The sequence below is a fragment of the Malus sylvestris genome, chromosome 2 (genome assembly GCF_916048215.2).
Source record: "Malus sylvestris chromosome 2, drMalSylv7.2, whole genome shotgun sequence".
Classification (NCBI taxonomy): Eukaryota; Viridiplantae; Streptophyta; class Magnoliopsida; order Rosales; family Rosaceae; genus Malus; species Malus sylvestris.
The window spans coordinates 3635321-3657011 of NC_062261.1; the positions used below are offsets into that span (position 1 = coordinate 3635321).

General features: G+C 37.0%; 1 protein-coding gene across 1 annotated transcript; it reads right to left on the bottom strand.

Annotated features, from left to right (window-relative positions):
• Positions 1-7868: 7868 nt before the first annotated feature.
• Positions 7869-9181, bottom strand: LOC126594434 (heat stress transcription factor C-1-like). Its single transcript, XM_050260743.1, has 2 exons — positions 8883-9181; positions 7869-8783 (listed from the first exon to the last, which is right to left on the bottom strand). The coding sequence occupies exons 1-2, from the start codon at positions 9093-9095 to the stop codon at positions 7977-7979; spliced, it is 1020 nt and encodes a 339-aa protein (XP_050116700.1). The 5' UTR covers positions 9096-9181; the 3' UTR covers positions 7869-7976.
• Between the last annotated feature and the right edge of the window lie 12510 nt (positions 9182-21691).

The following is a 21691-nucleotide window of genomic DNA, read 5'->3' on the forward strand; positions in this document are numbered from 1 at the left end:
AGATTAGGGACATTAGACAGATAAATTACATATATATTAGTGAAAAAAATATCTTAGTGGACAGCAATGATATTGGTGTATGAGGAGATCTAAACCCTTACCCTTGTTGCTGACTTGGAGTTCTCGTTGGCTGGAAAAACAACCACCTGTAGTAAAACCAAAGGTGATCTTGAAACAAGAGAATCACCTTGAACCTAATCCTACGAACCTAACCCATATCTACACCACCGTTTCTTTTTTCAATGGCTGAAAGCCATGCAATATTGGGTTCAACCCTTGGGCTTGCTGCGCTAATATCCACAGTGTATGTTTTTGGGCTTGCCTAGCCTGGAGGCCACATTCCAAGCCGACTGGAGGCAGGTCCGCATGCCCTTGTTGGCAGCAGACTGGGTTCATCAGTCAGTAATGGTGGCGTTGGTAGCAGAATGGGCATAGGCCGCAGCTTTCATTATTGAATTTGATTTCGTCCCAAGAACAATCCGACGATCCAGGTAACATGGGCACAGCTTTAATTGCATATGCTAATCTTGATACAGGTTGAATTATTGATTCCGGAGCCACTGATCATATGACTTATGATTGTACTATTTTTAATTCGACAACACTACCACAATGGGATAGTATTGTCACTACTAATGGCGGTATTGTCCCAGTTACGAGGGCGGGTTCAATAGCATTGACTCCTACTCTCTACCTACATAAATGTTTACTCTGTCACTCTCTAGCCATTTGTTATCTATGGGAGAAGTCACCGAGTTATTAGACTGTGTTGTGTAAATGTTTCCGTCTCTTTGTTTACTTAAGGATATCCAAACTCAAGCAATCATGGCCGTGGTACTAAGAGGAAGGAGTTGACTATGTTGATGCTGCCGTGTTCATCAAGTTCAAGGTCATGATAGTGGAAAGTTGACCATTCAATTGTGGCACCGTCAGCTTGGTCATACTTCATTCGGTTATTTGCTAAAATTACTTCCGTCATTATTTGGTAAAATTCAAAATTCTTCGTTAAAGTGTAATGTTTGCACATTAGCTAAAAGTCCTCGAGCATCTTATCCCCTGAGTTTGAAAAAAAGAACAAATCATTTTGAGCTAATTCATTCTGATGTGTAGAGGCAATCTTCGGTTACTACTCAGCATGGTGTGCGTTGGTTTGTAACATTTGTTGATGACTGCACTAGAATAACTTGGTTGTATCTCATGAAAAATAAAAGCGAAGTGGGTAGTATCTTCAAACAATTTTATCACATGGTCTATACTCAATATTCACTCACTGTTGAAATGCTTTGATTAGACAACGGTGGTGAGTATCTTAATCAGGAACTTTCTCAAAATTTTATGAAAAATGGCATTTTCCATTAAACTACGTGCCCTTAGACCCCAAAACAAAATGGAGTCGCCGAATGGAAAAATCGGCACATATTGAGTTACCCATGCCCTTCTTATTGGTAGCTATGCACCCAAGTCATACTGGGCGGGTGCAATCACCTATACAATTTATCTCATGAACCGAATGCCATCGTGTGTTCTTTCTTTTAGAACACCTCTGGGCATGCTTGTCAATCATGTTTTGCTCCCTTCCACCCTTCATCTCGAACATCGAGATTTTGGTTGTGTGGCATATATCCATCTTCACAAAAATCAACGAAGCAAACTTGATCCATGTGTCGTGTGGTATGTGTTCCTTGGCTTCCTCAACAAAAAGGCTATATATGTTATCATCCATCCACTCAACATTCGTACGTCATTATGAATGTAACCTTCTCTGAAGACAAATTATTTTTTCCTCCCAGCCATACTCCTTAGGGGGAGACAACCTACCGACTATGCACACAACCCAAGTGGTGCAGACCATGCTGACCATACTGCTTGTGATGACCATGATGATCGTTCTCACTGTGAAGATCGTGTCCAATTGGACGTAGTGAATGTGACAGCCCATGTGGGCTTAACATATCCACTGATACTAATTTTGGAATAACTGATGTTGGCCCATGTAGGCCTAGATTAGAGATAGTGGTTGCACCGAGGGATAGGATAAATAATGGTAGCCCAAATGTGCCTAGTTTGGTGATTGCGCTCTAAGATTAAATGAACAAAGGAACTGTAATAGTGAAGTATAACATGTCAGCCCATCTCATACTCTTCAAGTACACGTCCATGGTCCAACTGGTATCTTCGAGGTAAGCTCTCGTTCATATTCTGTTCAATCATCTTAAGTGTTACCTCATTGAAAAAAATCAAGGAATAACACCAGACATGTACTCTCCATAAGGAAATGTACAATACCCTATTGCAAACTATGTCTCACTTCAGCGACTCTCACCCAAATACTGTGCACTAGTTCAGCAGATAGAAACTATCAAAATACCCACTAGATTGGAAGAAGCCTTAAAAGATCCGAAATGGACAGAGGCAATGCAAGTTGAAATGGAAGCATTACAAAATAATAATACATGGAATGTGGTTGCACTTCCTAAAGGAAAAAAATCAGTGCGATCCAAATGGGTGTTCAATATCAAACATAAGGCAAATGGAACAATTGATAGGTACAAGGCAAGGTTAGTGGCCAATGGGCTTACCCAGACCTTTGGAGTCAATTATCAAGAGACATTTGCTCCGGTTGCAAAAATAAATATCATTAGAGTTTTATTGTCTCTTGTAGCTAACCTTGACTGGCCTATGAGACAGTTTGATGTAAAAAATGCTTTTCTACATGGAGAGTTAGATGAAGAGGTGTACATGAACATTCCACTAGGGTATGGCATTGTGAACTCAAGTGGGAAAGTACGTAGACTTCGTAAGGCACTATATGGGTATCGACAGGGTACCTCCGACCATACTTTGTTCATCAAATGCAAGGATGGTAAGGTAACCTTGCTTATCATATATGTAGATGATATGATTGTCATAAGTGATGATACAATAGAAATCGAACAGATGCAAGTGTATTTATCTTCCGATTTTGAGATAAAGGATTATGAGGGACTTAAATACTTCTTGGGGATTAAAGTGGCTAGATCTCAGGAATAAATATACTTATCTCAGCGAAAGTATATATTAGACATTATGTCTGATACTGGTATGCTAGGGTGTAAACCAGTAGATACACCTATTATGCAAAATTATCATTTGACGATCTATCAGGATCAAGTCCCGGCGAATAAGGAGAGGTATCAAAGATTAGTTGGGCTATTGATTTATTTGTCACTTACAAGGCCAGATATTACTTATGTTGTAAGTATGGTGAGTCAGTTTATGCATGCTCCTAGTGAGGATCACATGGCAGCAGTAATGCGGATTCTAAGTTACTTGAAATGAGCTCTAGAAAGAGGGTTAATGTACATAAAACATGGACATATCGAGGTGAAAGGGTATACCGATGCAGATTGGGCTGGAAATATTACTGATCGACGATCTACATCGGGGTACTTTACTTTTGTAGCTGGTAATCTTGTGACCTGAAGAAGTAAGAAGTAAACTGTAATGGCAAGATCTTCAGTCGAGGCTGAGTACAGAGGAATGACGCATGGTATTTGTGAGCTTCTATGGCTTCGTATTTTACTCATTGAGATAGGGTTTAAACTAAAAAGGTTTATAATGTTGTACTATGATAATCAAGCAACGCGAGAGATAGCTAGCAATCTGGTGCAGCATGACAAGACCAAGCATGTTGAGATGGATAGACATTTCATAAAAGAAAAGTTGGATGTTAATTTCGTTGACATTCCGTTTGTAAAGACAGAATAACAGTTGGCATATATTTTAACTCATGCGGTTTCTACTAAAAGATTTCAAGACTCACTCGACAAGTTGGGCCTAGGGGATATCTATGATCCAACTTGAGGGGAAGTGTTGGAACAAGTCAAAGTTCTAGGTGAAATAGGAATGTATTTGTATTTTCTAGTTTGTTTCCAATTCTCTTTAATGTTCTTTGTATCACAAGGAGAAGTTGTGTGTGTTTATGTGTGTGTGTGTGTGTGTGTGTGTGTGTGTGTATTGCCTCGTAATTTGAGAAGAATAATAAGAAAGATTGAATTTTAATTTTAATTGTTCATACGTATTACGGTTTTACGTCGGGTAGATCACATAAGGTGAACCTCTAAGCACAAATCCCTATTCAGCATCAAGAGATTTTTCAATGTGCCCCAACACACTTGTATATATACAAGTGGATGGACACTTAAAGGAAAAATTCTTTACTGGTATAATAACACATGGCATGCTTGTACATATACAAGTGTGAAATTGGTACCAAGTGGATTACCCTACAATAAAACTTAAAACTAACTGTACTGACTAGTCAAACATACTAGTCAACTGAGTATAGATTGTTAAACCCCACGCATGTAAACCAAACAAACTTAAAAGGTTAACACTTAACAATGTGAACTTTAGTTAAGTTTTAGTCTTAGTACTTGAGTTAAGTTCACTTGATTAATTTAAGTGTCAATACTAGCAAACCCTACAATGTTTAACTCCAACAAGGGTTATGTATAAAGCTTTGTAAAGTATTGAACACAAGGAAGTTTTTGGCCAGAAAAAACCCACCTCTGGGTTAAACAATCGGGAACTCTCCACTGAGTCCAATCCACTATTGTAAACAAAATTTATACAAAAACCACACAGGCTCAATTCCTATATCATTATCTACGGAGCAGCTTTACCTTTGTATAACTTTGTCTTACATGAGATGAACTATTTCGGTCTTCACGAAGTGGCAACTCTTATTGAGCTCTTCACCTTGTGGCACCGAGATTAACACGAACAATGATATGATGTTATGATATGTTTATGAAATCTGGATTCAAATAACCAGTCGGATTTTCTAATCAAACAGTTGAAGGAAGAATCTAACTTAAATCCAAACGCTTGGTCTATGAACGATATGAAACTTAAATTTAGACCAAAACTTAATGCAAAACCATTAAAACAATGCAACCCTACCTAATATGCAATGATTGGGTGTTTGTGCATGAGATGGTTTTGGAGTTAGGGTTTCGGTTTGGAAGCTTAAAAGGTAGCTCTAGGCTAAATGCACCTTTTTTTTTTTTAAATGTAAAAAAACCTAACCAAGGAACAATTGAATCCTTGAGAACCCTTTTAATGTGAGAGATTAATGTTTTCGACAAGGGGAACAAGGAGACACATGTCACAAGCCAAAGGGACCTTTTCAGATCAAGGGTGAGAGATCCCACTCATGAGAAAAGGTGTCATATGACCCATATGGGCTGTCATAATTTACGTGCCTAGACAGCTGGACAACAGACGAAATTTCTAATTAGACAACAACACTAAACAAAATGAATTTGGAAAAATAAGCTTGACATGCACATGCAAATGTATGATTCAAACCTTTTATAGTGAAGATGGCCAGTGCTTTGACAAGTTCAATCCCAGTAGAAAATCTAGATCAGCATTGTACCCTAACTCTAAATTATGAGCATGTGTGGTAGCATTTGCAAATTTTGACAAGGGAAGCCAAACAAAAACCTAGTACTTAACAAAGTGGAAGGACACTTAAAAAGAAAATTTTCTCTACTAGTAAAATAACACATGATGTATCGCCCCGTGTTCCGACCACATTGAAAAATCTCTTGTCACCATAGCATAATTAAGCACGAGTCTCTGACTTAGACGTGGATCTTTGGCTCATCTTTGGCTTTATTGCTTGACTTTAGACTAATCTTAATTACTTGATTATGTTTATAAAAATTGAGAGATTATATTTACACACCCCAAACTACTTCTCTCACACCCTTTTAATTTTGTAATATTTTCTACACATCACTAACACTTGATAGAAAAATATTAAAAAATTAAAAAGGTGTGAGAGAAGTAATTTGGGGTGTGTGAATATAAAAAGTCCTTCAACTCACGTACACTGTGCACTTAGCATGCCTATGTCACGTGCCTAGAGTGAAAGAACAAAGCCGGTATTGTGTGTTATGTGCAGGATTGTAACTGTATGACATGGGCACCAAAGCGTGTAAGGGTGGCACATAAGGCAGGGCATGTTTAGAGGTGATGGCCTACCTTACAAATGAAGGGAACCCCTTGTGCCCCTTGTAAATTTGCTGTGTCCCTCAGGGGTTCGAAGGGTCAAGAGAAAATCCTGGGTAGAGTTGTCTTATGTGCCAATTTACTTGCATGAGTATAGATTTTGATGGGACCATTTACGAATTACGAGTGTGTTGTCTTGTGAATCAGCAACACCCTGGATTTTTTACTTAAATTGGATACGCTTTTGAATGTGGACACTTCCTAATAGTAAATAGTATTGTAGTTTGCCAAACGCAGTAGGGTTTGCCACAGTGTATATTGGTAATTGCGATTAAGACAAGCCAATGTGGCCATTGGTGATTGGTCGAGGGTATAGTTAAAATGTGTTACTTCTCATAAATGGAAAAATATATCTTCGGATCTCTCACTCTAAAATTCAAGGATCAAGTGATTTAGGCTTTTAAAATTTGATCCAACGATAAAAAATTATTATAATTTTTAAATTTTTTTACTAACTTCTCTGTTTTTAACCGTTGTATCAAATTTTAAAAATCCAAATTAGCTGATCACTTCCTTGGATTTTGGAGAGAGAGTCCACATGAATCATGTGAATATGGTTGAATGTGAACTTAGTCACTGAGAATTAGTGCCTCGGTGAATAGAATAATATAGAAATAATAATATATTTGGTTATACTTTTCTTCCTCGTTCCTAAAGCACTTTTTATGGACAAATTGATAAAATTATTCATAATCTTCGTGAGGACGTGTAAATTTTTAATATTTTATTTATTTCTTACCAACTTTATTACCTAAAACTAAAAGATGTTTACCATATGTGTAAATATAAGTGAAACTCATACACAAAAAGCATAATTTTGCAGCTGATGGGTTAGTTAAATTGAGTTTAAATAACAAGATGAATTTTCAAGAGTTTGCGGAGTCTCCTCTTCGTTTAATTCAAACTCTTTCCGATAACTGCTATAGGGGTCGTTAGAGCTAAACTAGCGGTTCATTAGTGTTTCTTTCTCTTTCTTCCATGTTATTAAATAAAAAAACAAAAACTTAAGAAAAACAACTAATTATTAATAAAACGGGTTTGAGGAAATCCAATAACATCTTAAAAAATCAACCCATCCACAAGAGGAGAAGGCTCATAAAAGAATGAAGACTAATGTCAAACTCATGGCCTAATTCTGTCATACTATCAGCCATTCTATTCTTCTCACGATAAAATGATAAATATGATAAAGCGAGCCAATACTGAGTGGGCTGCGTTTTCAATGATATATGATATAAAATTACAACCTATTCTTGTGAACTTAATAATTCAAATGTTCAAGAATGTAGTTATGAAGCTATATCAAGCCAGATGAAGGACAAAAACATAGCTCATATTCATCTAGCAGCAGAATCTTTTGAAACGTAGTTTAGAAAGTTATAAAAAATAAAAAAAATTGGTAAAAAAAAGTTATAATTTTTAAACTGGCGATTATGACGGAGCAATACCATTTCTAACCATTTAATAAATAACATCATTAAGAATAATGTTATTCATACCATGTTTTTGTACCATATTTTTATACCACCTTAAGTGGTATCTAATGTGGACAGCTACATCATTTATAAAATTTGCAAAACTCAAGGAAAGGAAAGAGAAACACTCATCGTATATCACAATCATCATTTAATTAACTAGTTTTTCTTAATTATTAGTTTATTAAATAATGAATTAAATTTAAAAATCTGATTAATTCAATTGATGTGGCTGTCCACATTAAATGTCACCTAAGATGATATGAAAATGTAGTACAAAAACATAGTATGAATAACACTACTCCATAATTAAAGAAAAAAGAACGCAAAATGTGGAATCCAAGTAAGGTCTTGTTAAATTCGAAAAAAAATTAAACATAAATATTGTTTTTTTTTTTTTTTGTCAACAAAACATAAATATTGTTAAAGCACCAAAAAAAACTAAAAGCCTCCCTCCAATAGCGAAAATGGATAAGGCGGTGGAGGACTAGCTTCCACCTCCGTAAAGAATCCCACTTCCCCGCCAGGGCCGCCGCGACTCCCATTCCCATACCCATACGCGGAATTACCACTATTCCGGGTATTCTCCGCCCCATGACCCAACGCCGTCGGATTCATGTTATACGGGTTTTGTATAGCGTGAACCCGATCCACAACCCACCTCTGCCTTAACCAATCCGACGCCGTCTGGGCCTCCGGTGGCGTGGGATACCGATTAAAACTCTCCATCTCAAAACCAGCTTCGGGAGATGAGGAAATTACCGCTACGGTTCCGTCATCTTCGTCCTCAGTTTTGACGGAAGTAGTGGCCCCCATTGTCGATGACGACGACGACGACGATGTCGATGCCATCATCATAACCCGCCGTTTCTTCTCCCCCAACTGGGCCGCCGTCGCGCGATCCTTCTCGAGCATCATACGTGGCAGAATCTCCGGGTCCTCCGCCACTTTGTTCAGAAACGCCATCATTTGCTGCGGCCGTCGCTCCGTCGCATCCAGCCGCCGGTTCATATCCCCGATTTCTTGCTCCAGCGCCTTCTGCTCCTGCTTCAACCCCGAAATCTCCCTAATTATATCTTCGCCGTCGAGCTCCTCGTGCTTCGCCTGTAAGAAGTTTGCGTTTGAATTGGAACTCGAACTCTTGCCCATGTGTTTTCTCCTCGCCACGTTTCTCAGCAAATGCGTCTGCCCTCGCAGAAACCACTCGCTCGCGAACTCCCACTTATCTGGATCGACCTTTCGAAATCCCTGCAAAAGTAATCAGTATTACGAACTGGGTCTTTCAATTCCCTACTTAATTAACAAAACCCATTAATTAATTAAATAATTTCACGACTAATTGCTCACATAGGTGTTGAGCTGGCGTACGAAGCTGGAGAAATTGTTGTGCTTGAAGTAAGCGGGTAACAGTCTCTGAGAGAAGACCACAGGGTCGACGACGACGAAGCTGTTGTTGGCTCTTCCCCACGTGATTAAATTGTCCGTCGTCGAATCGTTGACCATCTGGTAAGTCTTCATAACGAACGGTGCGATGACGTTGTTGCTCTCCTCCATCATCATCCCATATAACTCTCCTTCACAACTCTCTGTTTTCTGTCTGCGTTTTCAGAGCCTTATCTCTCGCTGCTTTTTTTCTCGAATAGGTGAAGGAGCACCGTAAATAAATAACAGACGCGCGCACAGTAACACCGAGCTAACGTGGCACCTGGCAATAGGCATCCGATAGTTCATTGGCGGGAGCGATGTGGAACCCGCCCTCTTGCCCTTTTAGTACACGTCATCGTGAGATATTTTCCAGGAGACAGATGGTTCCACGCGCGATTTAGGAGCGTGGGACTGGGTGCGCCTTTTTTGTTATTTAGTGACGTGGTCCCCGGAGGTGCTGACAACTGTAGTAAGACTAGACGACAGGGCGGGCACTAATCGAGATTGGATTGGATTAGCACTTTCTCGCAAGATAATTGGAGGAATTAATTAATAATTTGAGGGTGTTAAGGCTAATTACCATAGGCTCAAAGGGCATGGTAGATCGATAAATTTTTTATTATGATGGAAATACGGGTGGTACATCACGTGTTTTTATGTAAGTGGTGAGAAATTTTATTTTTTAAGTTATTAACCTTTTAATTCACATATCCCACAATTTGTATAATGACACGTAATATATCACCTCGTGTACCGATCTTATTGAAAATTCTCTCTGATAGATCTTAGTCGTATTAGGCTATGATGGTTTGTGATTAGTTAACTAATGGTCAACAATTCGCTGTCCATATTTATTTGTTTGTAAAAACAATAAAAGGAAAACTAATGAAAAATGATTTGAAAATATTGAGTTTTAACGATAAAAACAAAATAAAATGTAAAGTGAATAATACTATGATTGACCTTTGAGTGTAAAATATGATTTTTCCCTAAAGTGAACAGTTCCATAAACTTTTCGTTAAAATTTCCAACAATGAACTGAGGCAGGATTTGAAAGTTGATAATCAACTGACAAGATATGGTGGCATATGGCTTATTTCTTGGATCTAACTCAAAAAGGGAAGGTGGTTACGATTCTCTGTTTCATTCATGGCGGAGAAATATATATGTCTCGAATTAATAACTCACGATGTCAATTGTTTTAATTTTACATAATAATTTGTTGTTAGACCAATTTTAACTTTTGGACTCAAATCTGAATATTTAGATCCACTAAAATATAGAACTTAGAACTGTGGATGGTGAATGTCACCGAATCCTATAGACCTAAATTTCAAAATCTAAAATGTAATAGTTGTTGTGGAATGAGTTTAACCCTAATTTTTTTTTTTTTTTTTGTAGGATAGTGTTATCTACACACTTATTTTTACTTCTCACACATTCCTCTCAATTTTCGATCATTAGATCAAATGAATTGAAAAAGATCAATGGACAAAAATTAATAAGAGTGTGTAGGAAGTAAGGATTTTTTAAAATGGCTGTTTGATCGAAACCAAAAGATTGCAAAAGAAAAATCGAATTTTAATCTGGACCGCTAATCACCAACGGTCTAGAAATTGAATTTTAATTTGACGTCTTCTTCAACTCGACGCAATACTACAGTAATGCACTATTGCAATACAGGATAACGAAAGTACAACTTATACTTGTTTCATCAAGGTGGATATTTGTTAGTATAGTAGAGATATAGATGTTTTTTAAGAGCAACTCCACCGTTGCAAAGGCCCCCCGGGGCTATTCACTACTTAATTCACCCAGTGAACAGTAACTGCCTTTTGCATCTCCACCCCTACACTGAATAGCCCTAGTAATACAAAATAATTTTGATTTGTTGGTAATAAACTTAATGATGGACCTCCCACACAGCAAAGAAAGCCCAACCTAAAACAAGGATTTGAGCCCAAAACAAAAAACAAAAACCTAGCAGCCTACTATCCCAACCGTCATCGGAGCACCTCGAACCGAGCAACCTCCAACTCAGCACCAGCCAACACCTCCAAAAGACGCCAGAGATCAAGCCACTCCAAGTTGCAAAATCGGAAAATAAGCAAACTTCAACATCCATGAGCAACCACAACAAAGATCGAAACCACAAAACAAAGGAAGCCAGTGGAAAATTACATCCCACAGGCAACGGAGCCGAGAACGGCAAACACAAGGTTTTTGCTGCACTTCTGTAGTCTATGGCTTCAGGAAACTGTGTGGTGTAGAGGGGTGCCAGGAAGCTGGATCGAATAGTACCCGAAAAGAGCTTGAGTAGCTATAAGGTTGAGGCCTAGAAATACAGATGAGATGATGGCTGACGTCACCCAGACGTTAGCCTTGCGTCACATGGCCTTCGAGCTCTCGGGCTAGCAACTCCTGCCAGGCCTCTCCCTCGGGCCCGTTCGGGCTCCATCGCCAGCACACGTTGGACCTCCCCACTCGAGCTCTCTGACCTTGTTTGAGAGCCAGTCCATCGAGCAATAGCCCACGGTGGAACTACTCTAATTAGGTTACCAATGAGATGAAACTGAAAGTAAATCTTATACAATTGCAACCATAGAAGTATGGACATAGGACATAGTGACACAAGATAAAAGCAAAGCTCTCTCTCTCTCTCTCTCTTGCCCCTGCAGCCACTTTCATTGAATTTCTGAAGAGTTCATGTCATCAAGTACTTTATTGCGGTGTGTCTAGCCACACATTAATAATGTTGATTTATTCTCTCTATAGCTAATTTTGAAACTTTTGGATCCTTGATCTCTGACAGGGGCACTGTGACAAGTGTTATAAATACAGGAGGTAGATTGTCTGCCTTCCTGTTTAGGTGTCCTTCCCATCATTTTCTATTCGTGCGGTCACGGTTAAGCCACGTCAACATTTTATATTCTTATTGCTTTTTGTCCTATTATCTCTATAAAAAATTTAATATAAAATGTTGATGTGGCTTAACCGTGACCGAACAAAATAGGACGGGATGAGAAATGCACGATAATAGGAGGGTAGACAATCTGCCTCCCTAAATACAAGCCTCCCAGGGCTCATCATTGTCGGGTCTTCCGATGGCTTGTTTTACTTATACAATTTTCTGATCCATGTTAAGATTCGAAGACGCATGTAATTGATAGAAATTCGAATTCTAATATATAAAACAAGGTTGTAATTGATTTGGATGAAATGTTATAAAATAAAAAATAAAATAAAAAGTTGACGGATGAAACGGAAGACCTGTTAGCTTAACGGGTTGGGTTTGGGTGACCCGTTAAATTAACGGCAAACCCAGTAAACCCGACTCGTTTACAGGTCTAATTGTAGCACTAAGTTGCATTTTGAGTTTTATTTTAAAGAGTAATATATGTTAAAGTAAGAATCCTCGAATTTGTAATACACAATTGAACAAGAAGTCAAACGACATCAAAACAATTAAAAGAAAAAAATATATATAACGACGAGTGGGCATAAAGGAAAGGGATCCTCTCCCTTCCACCTAATCTCCTCATCAAATAATTTGGACCCTTTAAATTTGATTCAACGGCTACAAACAAAGACCCACTTTAAAAGTTATAATAACCTTAACCGTTTAATCAAGTTTTAAGGGTTCAGATTATTTGACGATGATGATTAGATGGAAGGGATTTGGAAAGGATACCTTTCCGAGCATATTTCTTTTCTAATCTTAGTGGGCACGTTGTGTTGGCAAAAGTAAACTCCAAACGTGAAGTACATCATCAAATTTGAATTGAAAATGCAAATATGGTATTGGATAGCTTTGATAGGAACAAGTGCCCCAATGAAAAAGGATGATTCACCCAAAAGGGAAAGTTTTGTGTGGTGCTTATTTTTTGTCTATAATGTAATGTTGACAACGATCCATCATCCATATGAGGAGACAGTCAAAGTGAAATTAAGAACACTCATGCAAAGATTGTTCAAAAACATAAAAATATAAGCACTCGTTTAGTCTAATTCTATGAGTCATGACTGTATGTTTGTTAGATTATACGGCTAAAAGTGGACGCTCTTGTATCCTATGAGTACCATTCGAGCTTTTTCACATCTAATCCAAGCTCAACAATTTCAAATCGAATAATAAAGTACATGTATATACTAATGAGTTGTATCGTAACAAACTCACCAATTTCTTATCAAATAATAAAGTTTATTTATAGTACTATTGAGTTGGATCTTCATGTAAAATAATTTATCATGCAAGCACTATTTCATGTGCACCTTATCCCTTATACTTTTATAAGTGATAAGTATATGATGACTTCTTTTGAATGCAATGGCGAAGTCAAGATTGGTCATGGGGAGGGTCGAACTTAAAGAGTGCAAGGTTTAAAAAAATTACAACAATCAAATCCTTTTACATTAATGTCTTCCATCATTTATCAATACAAACAAATTATAATTGTTGACGATGACGTTTCATGTCATGAAAACTTCGCATAATAAACTCATTATAGTATTGTTCCATTACGCAACTGTATAATGCGGAAAAAAAAAGATCTTAGATTTTTAATCTTAGAGTAAAATATACTATATGACTAATAACTAATTAAACCAACAATTTCAACTAATCAATACCAATAATCATATAAATTATTCAATAAACAAAAATTCAATTAATCTATAATCAAGAATTCAATTTTTACCCTAAATAACAATTTCATTCATCATCAATAATTATAGGATTTCTGATCAATAATCAATAATTAATAGTCACTAATCATGTTGATCAATTACTTTATGATTCTATATAAATTAAACAAAATTTCGTATTAAATAATCAATTAGGGTTAGGGATAACATAAATTTGGAAATTAAAGATTTCATCTAAAAATTTGGAGAGAAGTGGTCAACCAAACCAAAGGATGGCGCTTGGAAGCTGGCGGGCAGGAGGTGGCTTGAATTTTGGAAGCAAGGAAGGCTAACGAGATGTTGTTGCTGGGATTTGGGGAGCTAATACTCTCTGACTGGTTTGAAGTGGGAAGGAACGGGGTTTGGAATAGTAAAGGCAATCGGGGACGAGTGGTCTCCCTTTAATTATTTAAATTTTTGTTAACTCAATAATCCAAACGACGTTGTCACACTAAAAGAAGTTTTTAATTTATTTTTCTTTTTAACTAGGGCCAAAACGACGTTGTTTTGGCCCTCCAAGATATTAATATTCGTTTTGGCCCTCCAAGATATTAATATTTTAATGAACAGTACATGGTCATATTTGCCTCAATCTCCAACCGATGGCCAAATGGCCATATGACTCGTTTTAGCCCTATCACAAAAAACCGTCTTCAACCGAGGGCCAAACATAATTTATTATTTAAATTTAAAAACTACAACAACTTAAATTTAAAAACAACAATAACTTAAATTTAAAAACTACAACTTATATTTAGAAACTACAAATTAAATTTAGAAACTACAAATTAAATTTAAAAACTACAAATTAAATTCATAAAAAAAAATTTGGCCCAAATTTTTTTTTCAATCCAACAGTAACTGACGTCAACTAGCTATTGGATTTGAAATTTTGGCCTACCATTCATGTTGGATATAACCGATAGGAATAAGTACAATGCCGTTGGATATAACCCACATGAATAATGAAATTCCTAGCCCAGCCCGACCCGGGGCTGGCTGAGTTAGGCTAGCTGGTTGGCCCTTTGACCCTTTTTTATCCAATGGGGCCCACGAGCCCTTTGGGCTAGCCCTCGATTGGAGACGATTTTCAGGCTATTTTCGACCCTTTGACCCTCTAGACCATTCGATTAGAGATGACCTTAGTGTTAGGCCATAGGGAGCATATTAAATTTACTCCAAATCTGTGCTTGTCTCCATCTTATTGCCACCTTGTCGGTTCATTTTAGGGTCTATCAAATGTTAATTTACATGCTTAGCGGTTGGTGAATCACATGATAGTAGTAGGCGAAAGGTTAAAATGTATATTTGAATCTTTTAGATTTGAAATGGCATACTGTTGTGGTTAAGTCACCAGCATATCATTTTTTAAGAAATAATAAAATTTAGTTAGAAAGAAGTATAAGGAGGATCAAGATTCTCTCATGAGCTTTGAAGGCTGAGCTTCCTGAGTAAAGCACACGGTCCATTGGATCAAAATTCAACGGCTACAATGATTATAACTTTTAGATAAGCTCCCTATTTGTAGTTGTTAGATTTTGATCAAACGGACCGTGTGCTTTGCTCAAGAGAGGATCCTGATCCGTATAGGGAAGGGAGTTTATTCTTAATTAATCTGATTGTTAATTGTTTGAGTGTTAGATTATTGAATAATAAATTATCAACTAAGAATTATAAAATACATATATTAAAGAAACTTATAAAAAAAACAACATAAAGTGTATGTGTAATTGTGGATGTATTAAATTATGATTTATTTGTAAAGAGACACGTATTTGTTTTATTAAAAATACAAAATACTTATTTGTTTAATAGAATAATTTAAAGTTATGGGTAAATTACATAGTAACCCCTCAAGTTTGAGGTCTATTACAACCTCATACAATATCTTTAAAACATTTCACTTTCATACCTCAAGTACTATTTTATTTCAATATAATACATCCGTTAGATTTTCCATCCATTAATTCTTTAAATGCTGACGTGGCTGCCACATTTGTGCCACGTGGCTACCAAATGTGTGCCACGTGGCAAATTATTATTTTTTTTAAAACCTAAATCTTCTAAATAAATTATAAAATTAAAAAAAAAAAACCAAAAACCAAAAACCAAAGCCCACTTCGTCTTCTTCCCTCCCTCTCCCCCCCCCCCCACAAAACCCAACCTACAACCTACAACCCAGAAGAAGAAGAGGAGAAAAAAAAAAAAAAAACTCATCTGCATCTTCCCCGTGGCACCCATCGCGCACCCACCCCCTGCACTCACCCTCTTCCCTCATCTACACACCCCACCGCACCCATCTTCTTCTCCATCTTCATCTTCTCCGCAACCTAGAAGAAAAAAAACGCCCATTCAGTTCGTCTTCCCCCCTCCTCCTCCCCTCTCTTCTCCCCCTATCTTCATCTTCCTCCCCCAACCCCTACCTGCAACCTAGAAGAAAAAAAAAAAAAAAAACCCAGATCCTGTCCGCCATCGTTGGTTTCGTTAGGTGAAAATGGGAGGAATGAGTGTGGATTTAAGGAGTGGGGTGTGTAGAGGGCTGAAGAGGGTGGGCGGGAGGGTGGGTGCGGGTGCGCCCGACCCCCTATCTGCAACCTAGAAGAAAAAAAAAAACAAAACCCAGATCCCGTCCGCCATCGTCGGGTTCCTGAGGTGAAAATGGGAGGAATAGGTGTGGATTTAAGAAGTGGAGTGTGTAGAGGAGGGAAAAGGGTGGGTGCGGGTGCGCTCGGGGAAGGTGGGGGTAGGCTGGGCTGGGTTGCAGGGGGAAGAAGATGAATATGAGGGAGAAGAGAGGAGGAGGAGGGGGGTGAGGAAGAGGAATTAGGTTTCTGTAAGGTGGGTGGGTGGGGGAAAAAGGATCTGGATTTGTTTTTGGTGGGGGGGTTACGGGGAGATTGATAGGTTTTAATTTTTTTTTTAATTTTATAATTTATTTAAAAGATTTAGGTTTTTTTTAAAAAAAATTAAATTTTTTTTTTACCACGTGGCACACATTTGGCAACCACATGGCACAAATGTGGCAGCGACATCAACATTTAACGGATTAATGGATGAAAAATCTAACGGATGTATTATATTGAAATAAAATAGTACTTGAAGTATGAAAGTGAAATGTTTTAAAGTTATTGTATGAGGTTGTAATAGACCTCAAAACTTGAGGAGTTTTGGAAAACATGTCCTCTAATTTCTCCAGGATATTGGGAATTATTTTAGAAAAAAAGAAAAATTTGTCGAGCATCCAAGTGGGTGAGTCGGCTAAAATATTTGGTGTCTTATATTAAATAATGATTGTGAGTTAATATAAGGTGACTGTAGCTTTTTCTTTCCATCATTGGTGGAATACAAAAGGTTTGTTAAATGAGTGCATCATTGCATTTACCAAAATATTAAAATAAATAGATTTTTTTTATAACAAATAGTGTTTTAAATTGACACACCCTATTTAGATGGTTTTTAAATTTAAAATTGATCGGTAGTTCCTGAAATGTTGTCGAAAATAATGTGATCATTTCGTCACAATTCTGTTAAAAAAATTCTATTATGTGCTAATGTGACACATAACATGATTCTACAATTCTAATTAAATATTGTCACTGGGATTAAATATTTAATTAGACTTATGTTACCTAATTATATACCACATTAGCACATAATAAAATTATGGTTGAAAAACCACATTAATTTACGACACCTATTTTCAAGGATCATGTTGGTCGATATTTAAATTCAATAACCATCTTAATATGACAGATCAATTTCAGGACCATTTGTGATATAAACTCAAATAGATATAAAATCCATTATGGCCTCTATACTGCTGTCCTTAAGAAAGAAAAAAAAAAGAAGTAAAAATCCAATATGCCTGAGATGGGTGCTAAACCCTAGGTTTATATTATTTGTCTTTAATTTGCTTGATTAAATATGTCCTTAACCAAGAGTGTTGCATTAAGAATCATTGATTTCTCTACTTAGTACTACAGTTTAGTGATATTTCTCTGAGTAAATTGTAAAAATGGTCCCTCAACTTTAATCAAATTGGAGCAATGGTCCCTCAACTAAAAATTCATTACCTTTGGTCCCTCAACTTATCAAAACGTGCAGCTATGGTCCCTCAACTAAAAATCCATTACCATTGGTCCCTGAACTTTAATTCAAGTGGAGAAATGGTCCTTTAACTTTAACCCAATTGTAGCAATGGTCCTTCCAATATAACTCGTTTTGACAAATTTTTTGACATAGTTGACAAAAAGAACCATAATTATACACTTTGATGAGTTAATGAACCCTAATTATATAAATGGTCATTCCAACATAGCTTATTTTGACAAAATTTTGACAAAATTGATGAAAAGGACTATAGCTACACATTTTGATAAGTTGAGGGACTAATGGTAATGGATTTTTAGTTGAGGGACCATTACTCCAATTTGATTAAAGTTGAGGGACCATTTGTACAATTTACTCTATTTCTCTTTACTTGTAAGTTATTGTTAGATTTAGCTCACTCTCTCACTCCTTAGTGTAAATAATATCATATGTATTAGAAAAAAACCTAAATCCCATGACAACATTATGACGTTATCAAAGTAATCCATGTGTGTTTACTTAAGCTTGTGAGCTAATCACACGACTTACCGAAATCTATATAAGAAGTGGTTGGAACAGTCACCCTCTTGTACGATGATGAATTTGAAGACAAATGAGACCAACACTTGTATTAACTTCTGGAATTCATCTATACGTGAATGAGCGATTGTTCCTGACAAAATTTAAATTTTTTTAAACCTTTAATTTCATAGTGGGTAATGTTTTTTACACTTTGTGAAGAAAACGAGACCGTAAATATGACTGCATATTAGATATGAGTAGGGTACATTTTCTGAGGTCTAGAAATTTGATTAGCAAACCCAAAACAACCAAAGAAAAACCCTAGAAAGCCCACCAATAATTTCATTTTTGCATGCAATCAATTTGTCTTCCGAACGAGACTCCTTTATTGTGAAAACGGTCGCCTTTGAAAAAAACAGTTTTATGGATCTGATTGATTTATCACTGAAAACCACCACCGCCAAAGATATAATTTCATTAAACTATTTTCAAATTAACTAACAACCGACTCTTACTAGTTTTACACTCTCGGGTTTAAACTCTCTTTCATCTCTTTTGTTTTTTGGTGACACAAAAGAGTGGATCATCCATAAAACTAATTCAAAGAGTTATTACAGATAGTTTGAGTCCTAAAGAATTTCGTTATGTCATGAAATAATCGAGTTTCAATTCAAACTAACTGATTCTTAAAATAATTGTACCAAATATCTTTGTTATAACTCCAAATGACCATATCATCTGTCACTATGTTCTTATCCGATAATACGCAATAACTCACATTTAGCCATAACAACATTATTTGTTATATAAAACGAGCCGACTCGACAATTGCTGTTTTTAACCACTACAATCGGATAAAAGCGATGAAGGAAAGGAAGGTGTCACAAAAGTCTGAAAGTGAAGACTAAGGAAAGGGTGGGAAAAGGGTGTACAAGGTCAAAGACTTTGTCGAAAAATGGATGATAGTGACTTGAGGTAAGACAAGATTTTATCACAAAAGATTGTAATCTCAAGTCAGGCAAATGAAATTAATATGCTGTCCTTTCAGTCTTAAGCCGACTTAGCAGAAGATGCGAGATGTAATATGAAAGGATTCGAATTCGAAATCTCTGACGGCCCTAATTTCATTAGCCCTACTTTGTTACATGAAACATCGACTAATTTACAATCTGTAATATTCTAGAAACTTAACGATGGAAAAGGGCGAAGTGACTTTGAGTTTGCCCTCTCCATCTCGGCCCTCACTCCACAAAAAATATTCGTCCACATACACCGAACAAAATTAGAATGTTACTATAAAATTAATCGATAATACGAAAGAATAGCCCAATTTTTTAGAAGCTTTTGCATGGTTTAGTCTCTTATCAATGTGGGACGTTGTCCTCACATTCTCACATGCCTCTTCATTTGTCATGAATTTTCAAGCCTAACACATGGACAACATAAATATAGTGATGTGGAGTATGTGTGGTTGTTAGGCTTCACACGTGGACCAACTTGTCCTGATACCATGAATAAAGTTAGAGTTTCACAATAAAATTAATTAGCAATATGGGGAATAGTACTACCTCTTATAAGCCCTTGCATGGTTTGGTCCCTCACTCATGTAAGACCTTGTCCTCACATTCTTACATGCACATATTGACGCAGGAGAAGCCAAAGGAGTCTCGGGAGACGAGGGATGATAACCTGGGAATCGCTCAACCTGGGGGACGAAATCACTCACGTCTCTACGGGGATAGAATCTGGGAATCACTCAACCAGAGACAACGAAATCACTCACGACGCTAATCGTGAATTCACCTGACATAACCAAGTCTAACACTTGATTAAAGAGGAAAAACTCATTCTCTTCTTAGACTCATTATAATTCACTACCTTAAAGATACATATGGAGCCCTTTAAATAGGGAGATTACAAAGCATTTACTAGGCAATTCAATTAAAAGAGAAGGTAACATCTCGAGTTTGAATATATTTTTCATTTTCAATCTTTACTTAAATTTAGGTTTTCGACCGAAACCACGATATTCCATCGACCTTGGCTTTCTCAGAACTTCATATTTACCAATGCGCAAAGGAATTACGAAGCAAATCTGAATGGCATCTTGATCACTTGGCCGCACCCATACCTTTGCAAGTCCATAGTGTTCGAGTGTTGAAGTCATCAAATCATTCTTCTCATCTTGAAACATTATAAATCCTTCATAATTTGGGGTCCAACCTCCATAATATGAAATTTCCCCCTTCAAGAACCAATGTCTACCATAGCATTGACTTCTTCAACGTATACCTCAAAGTTACCAGTTGTTTTGTTAGCAATCATTAAAACACCATCTTCTGAATACTCATCATATAGTGGAGGCAAATTCTAATAAATTCTGTGTGAATAAAACAAATCTTCCATAGATATCATCCTACAGTGGCTTTCATATATCTAATTATTATTCATTGGAACAAGATGCTGGTATATCTCTTTGTTGAAAAAGAAATCGCTATTTGCGCTATTTGCTAGCAAATTGCTGCAAAAAAAACAAGAACAAAAACAAAATTGATTGAGGCATTGTCTTTTTGTTGGAAAGTGGACTCGCCGACCCTTCCAATGATATGTAACTTTTTGGGTGACTCGGACAAAGAGAACTGAAATTTGAAGAAGTGTAGAATCAACAACACGATTTTTTTTTTTCCTTTTAACTTCGCAGTAGAAAACCTGCTTTGATACCACTTGACGTAGGAGAAGCCAAAGAAGTATCGGGAGACGAGAGATGATAACCTTGGAATCGCTCAATCAAGGGGACGGAACCACTCACGTCTCTACGGGGATAGAACTTGTGAATCACTCAACCAGGGGCAATGAAATCACTCACGTCGCTAATCGTGGATTCACCTAAATCTAACACTTGATTTAAGAGGAAAAACTCTCTCTTCTTAGACTCATTATAATTCACTAAATTCACTACCTTAAAGATACATATGGAGCCCTTTAGCTAGGGAGATTACAAAGCATTGGTACACTAAATATTTAAGAGTAGGATAGTTACTAGGCAATTCAATTAAAAGATAAAGTGACAAAGGTTTGAGAGATGAGAAGTCACGAATGCCTTAAATATATTATTTCCCCATGCAGTGCATCACATACCCTCCAGAAGTGATGGATAACAGGTACGCACATATATTCCACCATCACCGTCACCACTACAACTAACACTAGCACACACCATCCCAATTAACACATAGCTACCACCTTATCATACCCACTGGTAAACATACTCCCCACAAGTGATCGGGCTCTCTATATGATCGAATTATATCCGGTAGAAATGACGTTCGAGTTTGGTGTAATGTGAGTTGATTTCATACGAAAAAGGAAAAGGACAAGGAGAAACGTCTATCGTATGTAACCTTACCCTTACTTTACAAAGAGGCTGTTTCTACAAC